The following is a 16,058-nucleotide window of genomic DNA, read 5'->3' as shown; positions in this document are numbered from 1 at the left end:
GCGTAACGCCTTTCCGCTACTTTCTCCCATTTCGCGCCACCAAAATCCCTCCTTTCATCTTCTAAGAGCTCGCGAATCCATCAAAAGCCTCGCAAAACCCTCGAGAAGCCCTAGGAAAACCCTAGAGATGTCTCAAAACCCTAACCCCTTCCCTTCTTTCCTCCCTTTTGCCCACCAAAACCTCTCATTTCATCTCCAGAGAGCTCAGGATTCCGTCAAAAACCTCGCGAGAGGACTTCAAATCGACACCTCAAAAACCTCGGAAAACCCTAATAAAACCCTAGAAATCGAATTCACCTCCTCCTCAATCGAAATCCCTAAACCCCAATTCCCTAACCCTTTCCCTTCGTCCCTCCCCTTTGCCCATCAAAATCTATCCTCTCACCTCCAGAGAGCCAAAGATTCCATTATCAACCTCTTCAAGCGGGGGCCTAGCTCTATTCTGTGCTCATCATCACTGGCCATTGCTAGGAAGAGGGAGGACGACGAAGAGAGGGTTTTGATCAGTGAGGTTCTGATAAGGAACAAGGATGGGGAGGTTATGGAGAGGAAAGATCTTGAGGATGTGGCGGCCTCGACGATTAAAGCTTGCAGGCCGAACTCGGCCTTGACGGTGAAGGAGGTGCAGGAGGATGTGCATAGGATTGTGCAGAGCGGGTTGTTTTCGTCATGTATGCCGGTTGCTGTTGACACTAGGGATGGAATCAGATTGGTGTTTCAGGTATTATTCTTCTATTTAGTTTTGAAACATTGACTACCAGATGTACTTTGAGTTGTGGGAAATGACAGTTTGAAAAATGTTTATGGATGTGAATATGTATTAGTTAGTAAATTGAGATTTTTAGTTACTTGCATGAAGGATGCAAGTTGGCTGGGTTTGTAGCTGACCCAGCTTGGACTGACCTGCATGTTAGACAGATAACATGTTAAATTTGTGACCCGAGCAGCTGTGTTCTACCTTAATTGAACCAGAGTTAAACTCCAACAAGAGAGTACTAAAGATATATACGTAGGTGTCACCTTTCACATCTAGCTGGTTGATCATGGTCTTTAAATTGGTTTGTTACATTTCAATTCTCAAGTTAGAATTGCTGAGGATTTAGTCTGAATTTTCAATCTGATATTAAATTTAGTAGCCAAGTTCTCGCTATGGCCACTGTGCTTCTCCACAGAAAAATCTTCATATGGGCTGGCTATGGGCATGAAATATTTTGCTACACGCTGGCGCCTATGTCTTGCGTCCATAATCAAAATGAACATCTTTTGTGGCCATTTGATAGATATCACAATACCTGGTTCAATGGCCCGAGACTTCATATCACTGCCACTTGCTAAGCCTAAATCTTGTTTAAAATACTCGATACATCGAACAATAAGTCAATAACGATACTGTAGTTCACAAACTCTTTAGCAAATACCATAGTCTAGTGTGATCGTGACCTTAAGGACACTTACTCCTGGTTATTTAGTTACTTTGTAAGCATCTTACAGGGTTTCATTGTTCATATTAACGATATGCAAACCCTAGATCTTTTCAATTGACTTATCGAGCATGTATTGCCAATCTATTATGATATTCTATATTGCTTTGACTTTTTTCTTTCACGTATTTTGTTTATCATGATATCATTTTTGAGATGTGCATAACCTTTTCAACAATTATTTTAATACAGCACAACATAACTTTCTGATTGGCTTGTGATGGTACAAGGTAGAACCTAATCAAGAGTTCCAAGGGTACAGCACAACATAACTTTCTGATTGGCTTGTGATGGTACAAGGTAGAACCTAATCAAGAGTTCCAAGGGTTGATATGTGAGGGAGCAAGTGTACTTCCAGCAAACTTTTTGGAGAATGCATTTGGTGATCGATATGGTAAGTTCATCAAGGAGCTCTCATCCTTTTAATTATGTGAGTTTTATGCCTTAGACACCCCAAACAGCTTATTTTTATTTACCCAAGCACCCTATTATGTCACCATTGAGGCATTGACAGTCAATTAGGAGGAAAACTCCTGAAGTGACGCCCATTAAGCCAGCAAGTGCATTCTAAGAAGCATGGACATGCCAACGTGGGAAAGACATGATGCAACACCTCTATAGACAACATATTCATCACATACACTTGCAAGATGATAACGACACAACAAAAATATCGTGTTCGCTATGTATGTCTGTCACGTCATGTCGTCATAGGACATTAGTGCTTAACAGAGTTGATTATTCAGAAATGAAACCTTTGCTATTCAATGACTTGTTACTTATGTGGCTCTTGAGCTTAGCATTATCTTCCTGCTTTTCACCATTTGTTTTATATCTCATATTGAGACCGTGTCAAATCATTTCTTTCATTGGCTTGACTAGCTAATGTTCCCTATTCAGCATTGGCCTTTAATGTGTCTCTTTAGTGTGGTGAAAAAGGAGTTTAAGTCATTCTGATAAAACAAGCTAAAAAGGAATTGAAGAGAACATGTGATTTGTTAAAGGGCGTCAATGTCAGATTGTTATTGAATCAAGTTTTTGGCGTCAAGTAATGCAGGAAAAATAGTAAATATACGACATTTGGACGAGGTGATCAAATCTATCAATGGGTGGTATGCTGACCGTGGGCTATTTGGTTTGGTTGGTGCCTCATCTCCATTTTTATATTGGCTTGTGAATCCACTTCTTGTTTTCTCAATGCTGGCATTATTTGAACTGTATAAATTATATGCAATTGTTCTTTAGGTTTCAGACATTGAGATCCTTTCTGGCGGAATCCTTAGACTGCAAGTTGCTGAAGCTGAGGTTAATAACATAACACTACGTTTCCTTGACAGAAAAACGTAAGAACCAAATCCCTGATTTGCACCTATGCTTTCCAAGTTGATATAGCATCTATAAACCTTGATATATACCATGATATTATATTAATCTTTTACTTTATACAGTGGTGAACCAACGGTGGGGAAGACGAAGCCGGAGACTATACTTAGACAACTCACAACAAAGAAGGGACAGGTTGGTGATCAAACCATTCCTTTTCTATTTTCTTGTCATCAAGTTGCTATATATATATATATATTCTCATCTCACAATTAAATTGCTAGAAACATTCAAATGAATATTTTCTTTGTTATTTTCCTTTTTTATTTCCTTTTTGTATTTTAAAGAAAAAGGCTTATTTTGTTGGACGGTCAGCTTATAATTATTTCATTGCTTAAGGACCTGCATATGTAGGGGTGTTATCGGAGCGGATACGGTTCAGATATGACACTTACCATATCTATATCCGCTTTTTATAAACGGATACGGATACGGATTACCTTCGGTAAGAAAAAAACTTCACCATATCCGCACTTATCGGAAACGGATACGGTTCAGATATTTGAGAATCGGATCGGGTATGATCACGGATATGAAATGGATATTCGACATATGGATATGAATCAGATATGAATTAGTACACCTATGTATAAATTACAACCAAATGGGTAAATGTATGTGGTTGTAGGCTTCTCCTTGCATAAATGTATGTGTAAATTACAACCAAATGGGTAAATGTATGTGGTTGTAGGCTTCTCCTTGCATAAATGTATGTGGTCGCAAATGATAAAAAAATGTATGTGGTTGTAGGCTTCTCCTTGCATAAATGTATGTGGTCGCAAATGATAAAAATATAATACAAGTCTGAAAGGGCGAAGTCATTATGGAATCATTTTGTGTACATTCCTTCTCATCCTACATACAAGCCCTAATAAAATGCCAAATACAAACCAAACTTTCTTGGCAAAATCCTTAATTAAATGCCTATAAAACTGGTCTTCACTATTGTCTCTCACCTCACAGTTCTAGTTCTAACCTCATCAAGACCTATGATACTAAAGAGCAATTTAACATTCAATGCAGCCTTAGCAACATGCTCAGAGGAACTTTATAAGCCATGGATTAGCAAATGGTATATGCTACATTGCTACATGACCAAAAAGGAGCAAATTAACAACAAAAATAGCACTTAAAAGGAAAAGGCAACATTATCATATGGATTAGTAGCAGGAGAGATAAAGTTACTGTAGTTATCTTACTACAAAAAAGATCTGACGACGACAGGCGAACTGACCGAAGCGGGATCTGACTAGGTGACGACACGGGCTGGCCGAGGCGACCTCGAGAGTCGGGACGAACGATGCCGGCGGGTTTGCAACTTCGCTAGGCGAACTCGGCCGGCTGTGACGCCGACGCCGACGAACTCTGGAGTCGGGACTGTCGGTTGTGGAATTGAGTGGGATTGTGGGAGGTTGGAGTTGAATAAGTGGCGGCTCGGGTTTTCTAACTTAGTTTTATAGTTGGGTTTTGGGTTAGCGGTTATGGGTTTACAACTTTGGATACAACCCGAGTCTTTTATGTTTATTAAATTGCGGATATCCGTATCCACAACCCTCATATCCACAACCCTCATATCTGTATCCGAAAAAAAATCCGAAACCAGATCCATATCCGAAACCGTATCTATCCGGTTTTAAAAAAAGCTTACCGTATCCGCATCCGTTCGGATACGGATGTGGATCGGTTTGGATAAATCCGAACCGTTTGGCACCCCTATGCATGTGTTTTTCGGCCTGTGGGGCCAGCAGACAAAAATGTTTTTTTGGTTTTAAAGGCATGATCATAGCTGTTCTGGTTGTTCCTTTGTCTACGAAGAAAGCATCTTATAGTTTGAAAAGGTGAGAGGGTAGGTTATTTTAAAGCCTGTTAATCTTATGTGATTCATTCTGTGAAGTTACTAGGTGCATGTGATTATGCACCCTCGAGTCAACTAATAGCCTAAACAGAGCCAACCCTAGAAAAATGCCCCACCCCTCCGTCCCTCTCCCTCCCCTCTCCTTCTCCCTCACACGCGTGCACACGACACATTCCCTCCCAACATTAGAATGATCCTTTTGAATTTTTTCACTTGTTCTTTTTTATTAGAAATATATATGTATATCTGCTACTGTCTAGGGAAATTTCACTGATGGTTACATGCTAGTATTAGTTTTGAAATACTATAACATCCAGTTTTGCTTGTCTTGCAAGAGTGAAGAGTACTTTTGATAAATCTTCATAAGTCAATTTTTTGGTTGTGCTATTGTCAGCGTCTTAATTAAGTTTTTCTAAGCTAAAACGATTATGTGTAGGTTTACAGTTTGCTGCAAGGTAAAAGAGACGTGGAAACAATTTTAACTATGGGTATTATGGAGGATGTGTCCATTATTCCACAGCCTGCTGGAGGCGAGTTTCATTTTCCTGTTTCTTTTGTTTTCCTAGCTAACCTACATAGTTCTTAATATTTGTTTGTATCGGCAGGTTCTTTTATCATACTTCTTTCGTAACAGTCTGAAAGATTAATTTAATTGATACGGGTTCATGAAATTTGATGTTTGTTGATGATATGAATGAATAAGTTGGATGACACCACTCTCTTCCTTATAGGGGATGCACATCACAAGCACGGAATGTATCCAATATAGTCCAAAAATTTTCTTTTGTTTATCAGTGTCTTGACATGAGTGGACTATGACATAACCTTATAAGTAAGGAACTTCATTGATGTTTTGTTTTGCATCGTGTTTATGTATCGTGTTTATACAATCCTCTTGTGGATGAATTCAGTTATCTGGATTTGCTCTGAAAGTTGATCAGATTATGCCATTATTTCTTGATACACTATCTTGTTTCTTTTCATGTTCAGAAGTAGGATACTTTTACAGGGTCAGTAATAAGAATTTGAATCAATATCCAGTTTTATTTCAAAATTCAGAATATTCTGTTGCAATTTAATTTTCCAAGAACTAGATTCTGTAAACCCAATAGTTAGAATTCCACAAGCTCTCCCCAGCTTGTGATTATATACTAATCATATGCAGATGGATAAATCATGATGTTATCTGGTATATGAAAAGTGGAATAAAGTTAGAAGAAAGAAATGACATATGTTGAAGTCTTGAAGACCAAACGGCACTCAAAATTTATTTGTTATTGTAATCAAATACTGAATATGTTGGCTTTCTGCAGATAGCAAAGAACACGTTAGTGGTAGAACTTCATAAAAACCAACACTGATGATAACTTAACAGGGTCAGTCACTACAAAAGACAGTTCCTAAACTATTTATTTATTTACGCTAGGCGGATGCAGAGGTGTTCAGGTTGTGTAGTCAACATTTTGTTTATACTTGGTTCTACGGAGCCAACTTGATTATTTGGACCCTAGGGTATAATTCAAAGCACTGGCATACAGTATCAATTCGATTCCGCTTGCCAGTTTTACTGATACTGCAAGTTGTCATTATAGTTTTATTCTATTCCAGAATAAATAGCTTACTAGATGCTGCCCTATATGCTATTTTATTAAGCAGTAATAATATTTAGAACGAGATTTTGCAGATACTGGTAAGGTAGATCTCGTGATGAATCTTGTCGAACGCCCTAGCGGTGGTTTCTCTGCTGGGGGTGGTATTTCCAGTGGGTAAGTGTTGACAAGGAAAGCATTTATGTTTGATACATCAGCTACCTTTCTTTTTAGCTTGTTAGGTTCGTTCTTGTTATTGTGCTAATCAATTGGTGCACAACATGCAGGATAGCAAACGGCCCTCTCTCAGGACTCATTGGAAGGTCAGTAGAAATATCCTGTTTTGTTTGTTTCTGTGCCTAAAATCTGAGTATTTTTTTCATAAATGATCTTTTTCTGACACACATTGACTTTTATTCATTCTGTAATTAATTTTTTTTTCTGAATTCCTAAAACCATGTAGCATCACATATCACTTGTGATTAATGATTCACCGTGTACCCTGGTTGCATGAGCATAGACTGCATACCATGTTGGTAGGATCCCTATAGACTGCATACCATGTTGGTAGGATCCCTATCACCCGTTGACGAGGTTGTTTGTGGGATCCCCTTGTTGTCCATAGTTTCCTCAGCAAGGAATTTGACACCAAAACTTGGAGGTTGACATCAGGGCGACAGAACCAGGGGTGGAGCTAGTGTGTAGAGGGTGGTGTCAAGTGACGCCACCCTAAATCATACAATCAAATAAGTATATGTGAGCTTATGATGTAAAGCGACACTCTTAATTATTTGAGTATTGGGTAGTGACCAATCAACCCTTAACCGGCGAAATCTAAAGATAAAGTGACCCTAGGACCCATGAACTTAAATGACCCAAATCACCACATATCAAAGAGCTGACATCAAACTTTTAAAAAGTAAAAGAGGTTCCCATTGAAAATGTATTTAGTGGCATTTCAAATAAGGCTATTATGAAACAATTTAAAAACGTGGAGACATGTACATGTCAATTGTAATTATATTTAGTTATATATCTTAATACCGTCTCTCTCTCTCTCTCTCTATATATATATATATATATATATAGAGAGAGAGAGAGAGAGAGAGAGAGAGAGAGAGAGAGAGAGAGAGAGAGAACATTGGTACCAAGTTTCTCCATTGAACTTGGTAGTGATGTGGAGAGATCTGACCCCTATATCACGCCTCGAAAATAGAGCCTCAATCACTTTTCACCTACTCCAAAATAGATGCTCTATTTTCGAGGAGTGATGTAGGAGCCAGATTTCTCCACATCACTACCAAGTTCAATGAAAGAACTTGGTACCAAGGTTCTCCATATATATATATATATATATATATATAGACACCACAATTATGAATTTTTCTGTCTCCGCCATTGAGAAAAACCTACTGTTGTGGTGGTACTTCATGTGCTCTGGGGAGAATAAGGAAATCTATAATGTACTTGTTTTTAGAGATGTTTCTTCTACTGCTAGAAAGTTAGGAGTGTAACCTAAGAATGAATAGACTTAACACGTTAGGATGCTATGGACCCAAAAAAAAATAAAAAATAAAAGAAATAAAAGATCACCTCAATTCTCTTTTGCATACATGAAGAAAAACCTGCATTAACCCAAAGGTTAACACTTTCTCCTTCATACAGTGATATTAATTTCTCCTATTGCGTGTTTAGCTTATGTTTTTTCTTTCAAATCCTGAAACGAGGAACTATTCAAAATCAGAGTGGAATCCTTTTTTGGTGCTAGGATTTCTGAGGAAGTGATACTGAAATTCAATTTGTTTTGATTGCTAGAGTCACAGCAGTGTTTGGGTTGCTTACTTGATGTTATTCCTTTTCATGTGATAAGTTATTTTTAATAAGTCGTGGGATGCAATAGTCTGTAAAAACCTTAATCTTGAAGATAAAGAAGTCTTCTGTCATAAACCTTTCTATTTCAGTTTCCTTTGTATGCAAATCATGTCAGAACGGGATTGTGTCCACTTAAGAGCTATTAACAATGAGTTACTCAAGTCTAAGGAAGGCCATATGTAGGCCAAAAACCTTAGGATAATGATAAATAGCAGCATTTTGGCCCAAAAGCTCTAGAGATATGTAAATTGCTAATAAGTGTGTGCCAAAATCTTTCCCTTCAAGTGCTTACTATTAAAGTGTCTGTCCTTGCCTACTAGAAACTGTAGTAACAGTAAAACTGATTTGATGTCAATTGTGGTGCGAGTTCCTTGCTCCCCTTCCTACACGCACGCACAAATACATACGTACATACATCAGAAATTCATTGTATGCTTAACTCATGTTTTATATTTATTTGCAGCTTTACATATTCTCATAGGAATGTTTTTGGGAGAAATCAAAAACTTAATCTTTCAGTAGAAAGGGGCCAAGTTGATTCCCTTTTTCGAATAAATTATATTGATCCATGGATTCAAGGAGATAATAAAAGGACATCCAGATCAATTATGATTCAGGTGGTCAAAATTCAGAGAAGACAGTGAATTCCTTGATGTGACATTTGTGTTAATGTTTGTTTTTTTATTCTTTATTTTCTTCTTGTACCAGAATTCAAAGACTCCAGGAACACTTGTGCATGGAAATCAAGGAGGCGGTGTAACAATTAGGCGGGTCTCAGGTGGAATTGAATTCAGTCGACCTTTCAGGCCAAAATGGAATGGAACTGCTGGGCTCATATTTCAGGTATGATATTCCGTGATTGTTTTCCAGTTTCAGGCCTTCTTATAGCATCATTTACATACTTGCACAGTTTCTATTTTGTTTCTCCTTTAGTTCCCAGTTAACTGTGTAGTTTGCATGGGATTTGAGCTCTTAACCCGTCTGATATATATCAGAACAAGTTGTCTAAAACTTGCATATTTATTGTTATGGTGAAAGCGAGCACTTTTCTTTTGTCAGTGACTCATGGATGCACGAGTTGATGTCATATGTTTGATCCTCAAGTATTTGGAATTTGCTGTACATGAAGAGGTCATGGTTATGGTAATCAACATCTGATTGGTAACTATTATGAAGGGTTCATATTTCAGTGCACAAAATGTAATAGGGCTTGAGCGAATAGCAGCAATGAGTAGTGTCACATGAAATGAACTCTTTGTTTTGTTCATTTTCCCCTTGTTTAAAATAGGTTCGTTTGGAGTTAAGCCTCATTTACTGCCCATATGCTTTTGCCTCTGTGGCAGTGAAGCATATGAGTGTATAATTTGTATATGTATCGTGTACCAGAGTTTTGTGGCCATAGGAGGAGCTTTCTCCTGCTACATATCTTAAACTCTAATCTTCACCCCCTTCTCTCCTGCTGCTGCTGCTCCTCTTACTTCATGGTCTAACCGTATCTTGTAATCTTTGTGGTCTAGTATATGTTGTATCAAAAACATGTGGTTTGCGGTTCATTTACTCATCGATCTAGTGATACGATTTGTTTTATTTCTGAAAAAAACTTTAATTTTTGTGACCATTGGACCCGTGGGCAAATATACTCAAAACAACATCATTTTGGGTATTCTTACATTTTAACTTTTACGGAAGACAAGTTTGTGTATTCTGGTATATCTGGAGTCACTTATCTGAGGTATTAAGAGAGAACAACTGAGTTTTCTATACTACCAACTGACACGGATAGGGTTCTGTTTTATGACAAATGCTGTGAGGTGGCCGAATTTCAACTCACTTGTGGTTGCTGTTCTTTGTTCGTTACTCTTACTTATTCTGAATTTGTTCGTTATTCTTTCACCTTGACAATGTCTGTGGCTTACTGGCTCTTATATACCTCTTTTATCTGCTCCTCTAATTTTTACAGCTTCTTTACGAAAGTATCTATAACTGCCTCATCCAAACTTGGAAAAAGAAGAGTGCTTAGTGATATTTTTACTCTATTGGTAGCTTCCACATTCAAGTTTAAGATCCTCTCATTTTTTTAATATCGGTTATTATGGTAGTGTTCTATAGCTGACTTGATCCTTTAGTGTGACTTTTTTCATGGTATGATCGTTCTTCCAGTTACTTTTATCCTAAATCCTGCATTTTCTCGGGTTACATTATTGCTTTGGACCATGTGGTAAAACCTGTGCTTATTTCCCTATTTCCTCATTGTTTTTGCTGCATTCTATTTCTTGGAATACTTCAAATTTATGGAGTGATTTTCTTAGCGTGCTGGTGCTCATGATGACGGTGGAGCTCCAATCATCAGAGATTTCTACAACAGCCCTTTAACTGCAAGGTGTATTATCAATATCATTTCTGAGATCAGATATTGCTTATATATTTTCTTTCCCCTTTTATTTCTTTGTTGAGATTTCTAGATTCAATTATTGTTTCTAAGATCAGATATTGCTTTTATATGTTTCTTTCCCTTATGTCTTTGTTCAAATTTCTAGATTCAATTTTGATAAGTTTGGTTCTGTTTGTGTATGTTGCAGTGGCAATACTCATGATGACATGCTAATTGCCAAACTTGAAAGCATATATACTGGTTCTGGCGATCATGGGGCCTCAATGGCAAGTTATTTTGCTCCTCCTTTTTTAATGTAATTCATTAAAGAGTACATAATCCACTGGTTCCTGTCTCATTTACTATGCGACCTCTATATTGCAGCTTGCCTTCAATGTGGAGCAAGGACTTCCTGTTTTACCTGAGTGGCTCTGTTTTAACAGAGCAACTGCTCGTGCCCGGCAGGGAGTAGAAGTTGGTCCTGCTCGACTGCTATTTAGGTAATGTATCCTGTCATACTCTGTTGGCATGAGCAGCGTTTCCATTTTCTAGCATTCGAAAATATGCATAATAGGATATAATCATTTTTGTGTTAGTATCTGTCACAATCTTTCGGTTCATCTCGAAAGTTCTTTAAGTGCAATAACATATTTTTCTTCTTCAACATGCTGTAATCCATTGTAGAAATAAAATTATGAGCATCACAAATTTTACTGGGAACGAAAGCCGTAATCACTATTCTATTTGAGAAGCTATCTTACCAGGAAAGATATTCGGAGTCATATTGATTAAATGTAATAAATTCTAACTGGAGAAAGCATTAACTTCTTTCCTTTGGGACAATGGTCTTGTTTGTCAAATAGCTCGGGGATGGTGTCGCCTGTCAAGCTGGCAATGGCTGAAACGACCATTCTGAAACTAGTACCTCCCTTAGTATATTATAAGTTTTCTGGGTGCTTCCTTGCTCTGAAAATTGCTTTCATCTTTAAGTGAAGGTGAAAAGGGGGAGTATAGGTTGATGAGTTGCTTTGAAAACGTTAAGTAATACACCATTTTCATCACATTCATTTGCCTAAGAATGCCCATGAATAAGTATGATGTTACTAGTTTCTTTCTCTGCAACTAGTTTCACAATCTTAGTCTGACACTGGGGCAACGAAGGTGAAAAAAGGGAGGATCTGCTGACTGCTGGCGAGTTGCTTTGAAAAAATTATGTTGTAAACTATGCCCATCTCATTCATTTACCTAAGAAAATCCATGACTAAGTTTTATGTTTTTCTATGCGAAGTTAGTTCCCCAATCTTAGTCTTAATTGTGCCATTACCAAGAGAAAACAGATCCTAAAGCTAAAAAAATTGAGGTAAGCAAAAACGTAAATGTTATGTGAATTTTGATGTTATTGAAAGTTTCAAGTATTTACTTAATTGAGGTCTTCACTTTGCATCCCACTGAATGTTCTTGCAGATGTCTTATTTGTACCTGTCACATGTTTGCTTTTTTAAACAATTTGAATAAGGTACTATCTTCTTTTAATGTACATTCTATTTATCTGTGTTTTTCCCCCTCATGTAGCTTATCTGGTGGTCACGTGGCGGGAAGGTTTCCTCCCCACGAAGCGTTTGCAATTGGTGGGACCAACAGTGTTAGAGGCTATGAAGAAGGTGCTGTGGGTTCTGGCCGTTCATACGCTGTTGGCAGTGGGGAACTTTCATTTCCCTTGGTAGGGCGTTAACTTTTTCTTTTTAAATTTAAAAATATTCCATTTTTGCATATATCTTTTTTCCTTATTTTGTTAACTAGAATGTTAATGTAGAAAATTTATTCACCCAAAAAAAATGCAATGCAAGTCATAAACATGCAGAAAAGTTAAATTTCTTCAATTTCAGCTTAAGACAACCTTTTATCCACATCCAGTTATCCAATGATTTTGGTACTTGAGACTTTTATGGAAGCAAATAAACACAATTTTGTTATGTGTGAAAATTTTGTATCTTGAGTCTTGTCACCGTGATTCAAGTCTGAACATTAGCATTTGTTATTTTTTGCAATTAAATTCTGCAGCAGATGATAGTTATATTTGGTTAGCAGAAGGAATATTGCTCTTTTCTGATTTATTTTCCTTTTTTTTTCCTCTTTTGCAGTATGGACCAGTAGAAGGTGTTCTATTTGCTGATTATGGAAGTGATCTCGGATCAGGTGCAACTGTACCTGGTATGCCTTAATATGCAGATAATTTATCCTTTGTTTTTGCTGTACTCTCTTTCCTCAAAAGTTAAGAGCTTACATGGGGAAAGGATCCATCACATTATTAACCTGAATTGAGTCTATCTGTATTATTCTTTCTCCTCTCTGTTGCATGCTTTATGCATTTCAATTTTCTTTATGTTAATGTATTTAAAATTTGAAGCGCTCACGGTATTTTCTTTAGAAGTGAGTCATATTGTTTCTGGTACCAGGTGATCCTGCTGGAGCTCGAGGGAAGCCAGGATCAGGTTATGGATATGGGTTAGGTATACGCATAGACTCACCACTGGGCCCTCTCAGGCTAGAATATGCCTTGAATGATAGACATGCTCGAAGGTTTCACTTTGGGGTGGGGCATCGTAACTGAGCCTTTGTTGAGGTTTGTTTCTTCACATTTTTCCTTCTTGACACTGTTTTCAAGTGGATATAAAGCCGTTTTTGTAGATTCAGATGGATGGTGAGCTAGCTGTAAACTTGCTGAGGGTTTTGCCATTGCAAATTTTACCAGTTTTATTGGCATACAGTATTATCGAAGGAGCACAAATAGTAAATTATTCTTGACAATTTTATCTGGTAAAAAGCCCAGATGTGATGCTAAGCCTTAGCTCAGTGTAATATGGTTCCAGTTTGTTTCTATTTTTTTTTAAAGAGAGAATGAAGAGGTTTCTGAAACTAGTATCTAAATTACCTTGTGCGCTACGGAGCCTGTTGGTCCTCATCAAACCCATGATGAGAAGCATTGGCGTCTTGAATCTGAGCACCATCTCCAGTTCTCTGTAGGCAACATCGTCTTCATTTTGATTCCCATCATAATTTCTTTCGGTTGGCCTTTGCTGAATAGCTGGACTAACAAAATCATACGCGGTGGCGGGGGCGCTCCTGGAGGTGTATAAATCCTTCTGATCTTGGGGGGGGGGGGGTACGCTGAGGAGGCTCTATGCTCGCTCTTGTTATCGGAGTTCTCGACATCAGCTGTTGTTGCTCCAATAACACTACAGGCACACCCCCAACCACATCTTGGGGCACACTCCCTCTCTCAGCTACAGTGCACGGTGTCTTGTGTACTGTAGGTGAGAGAGGGGGTGTGCATTAAGGTTTGGTTGAGGGTGTGCCTGTAGTGTTTTCCTAGCACGTTATGTTGCTGCAATCTCTTCCATGTTTGGTGGCTCAGATTTTGGGCTCTTATTTGTCCATTTAGCGTCATTGTGCAGTTTGTGACGTGGGCATCCCAAACAGCTCCCTTGTCATAGGGGGATCTTGCAGGTTGGACGTAATCGAGAATTCTGGTTCTTGTTCTTCGAAAAATGTTAATATAAGGTAATTCGTACAAAGTGGGGTATTAATTAAAGAATACACTGTTGCTGTTTAATTGCAATCTAATCCTTTTTATTTAAAGAAAGTATGCCAGCCAACCAAATCCATACTTGCACTTATAACAAATAGTGTACCCCCGGAAATTTAGATGGGCTATTTGTATAATGCTCCTTAAACCATTTGTATCTATGAAGCTATCCTCCTAAATCTACATGTTTACAATACTATTGCACGAATCATCGATTTTCGAGATTTATGAAGCTACCCTCCTAAATCTTAATATTTACAAAACTACCCCACAAATTATTGATTTTGGAAAGCTGAACAAATCATCTTTTTTAACTGGAAATTGTAGCTCTAGTTTAAAAAAGATCAACAAAACAGACAAACTTTTACCATCAAGCTGCTGATTTCCATCATTTAAAGGGTGCTCCTCTCATATCAAAAGGGCTTCAAGAGGGCTCACGAAACAAATTAAAAAGAAAAAAGAAGGGGAAAAAATAAATAAAGAACCACGTCCTAAACAACTCCCCAGCATCTTAATGTCAATCTAAAAATCTAAAGGAATCAACCTGTCTATAGCTACCTGATTCATGAGCATAGAGCCCGGAACCGCAAGTCTTCATCCAAAATTACATAATTTCACAATTAGAAATCTTAAATTCTCATGACCATAAAAACGTCAAGCCTTCATCTAAAATCTTGAAGGTAAACGCTTGAAAACGCAAAGAAACAGAAACACCATAGCCAACTCAGCAAGAAAGTGACACAGCCTGTATACTTGCCTCAAAAAGGAGCGATCTTCGAGTCGAACAAGAAGAGAGCTTACAATGTCAGAGGTTCTTGATGTTCTTGATGATGATAATGAAGAAGAAGAAGATGAAGAAGAAGAGAGGAGGGGTTTTTTGAGCGTCATGGTTTTGCAGCCGTTGATGATGGACCGGTACGTATAAGCAGCTAGCTATGCTGGTGTTAAGATATCAGAAATGCCTGAGGTACCTGTGCTCACGTGCCGTTGGCTTGGCCAAATTTGTTTATATAATCTTGAAAGAAAGTAATGCTATTTAGGGTTTATTAATAGATAATACTACAAAACCCACAGTTTCAGACAATTGTTAATGTACAAAAATGCTCATACATGACAATAGTAAAATCGGCCTATTTTTTTATTCAAGTGAAACTGTTGTCCAAAGTTTCAGACTCCAGAACAAACTATAAGGTACAGACCAACTTAAAATTTTGCATGATTAGATTAAACATTGATCTCCCACCTTGTAAAACAACTGAAAAAAATGATAAAATTTCACAAAACCCACAGTTTTTTGGGTGGTTCCCATTCACCCCCAAGAACTTTGTTTATTCCAACTAAACACAAAAAACTTTTCCCTCAACTGACGAAAACGCGTCTCTCTTTTTTTCTTTTGAAAAAGTTTTACTTTCTTTTTTTTGTTGAGAAAACCTCATATTTGAAAATTTGCAAAAACTATAAATACTCAGAAGAGGAGGCAGGAAACCACCGCGTGCGCATCATTTAAACACGTGAGGGTTAGTGGAGGTACATACCGCCTGAAATCGGACATTGCAATTATCATGCTATGATAATCTCACCCTCGGGCACTCGCTCCGCCTCTCACGTGACAGGGGATGAAAAAAAGGGAAAATTGTAATCGTTTGGGGGTTGGGGGGAACACTTGTAATTGTTTTGAGGGCTAGAAGCAATTTTCCCTTGTTTTGATTTTTCGTCCTGATACGGCTAAACTTATGGTGTTGCCGATGATGAAGCCAGGCATGCGTACGAAGGTGATGTAGACACGGGGTTAGGGGGGGCCGGAAGAGGGGGAAGACGACGATGGGTTGGTGAAAAGCAAAGAGTAATCTATGGTTTTTTGGCATGTATCTAGTAGGGATGGTATATGGTATTTAATGTGCACTAAACAGATGTCAACGAT

General features: G+C 38.0%; 1 protein-coding gene across 2 annotated transcripts; it reads left to right on the top strand.

The window, feature by feature from the left end:
• LOC109846715 (outer envelope protein 80, chloroplastic) lies at window positions 1-13,473 on the top strand. Of its 2 annotated transcripts, none has more exons than XM_020415970.1 (17): window positions 1-721; window positions 1,782-1,875; window positions 2,539-2,621; window positions 2,727-2,824; window positions 2,930-2,999; window positions 5,156-5,249; window positions 6,404-6,485; window positions 6,596-6,631; window positions 8,644-8,797; window positions 8,889-9,023; window positions 10,490-10,560; window positions 10,760-10,838; window positions 10,936-11,051; window positions 12,124-12,271; window positions 12,693-12,762; window positions 13,008-13,174; window positions 13,246-13,473. In XM_020415970.1, exons 1-16 carry the CDS (start codon window positions 128-130, stop codon window positions 13,160-13,162), a joined length of 2,079 nt encoding a protein of 692 aa, XP_020271559.1. In that variant the 5' UTR covers window positions 1-127; the 3' UTR covers window positions 13,163-13,174; window positions 13,246-13,473. The 2 variants fall into 2 exon arrangements, with proteins under 2 accessions (XP_020271559.1, XP_020271551.1); XM_020415962.1 differs by having other exon boundaries at window positions 13,240-13,473.

This window comes from Asparagus officinalis, chromosome 1 (assembly GCF_001876935.1).
Source record: "Asparagus officinalis chromosome 1, Aspof.V1, whole genome shotgun sequence".
Taxonomy (NCBI): domain Eukaryota; kingdom Viridiplantae; phylum Streptophyta; class Magnoliopsida; order Asparagales; family Asparagaceae; genus Asparagus; species Asparagus officinalis.
This window is presented reverse-complemented; position numbering and strand designations above follow the sequence as displayed.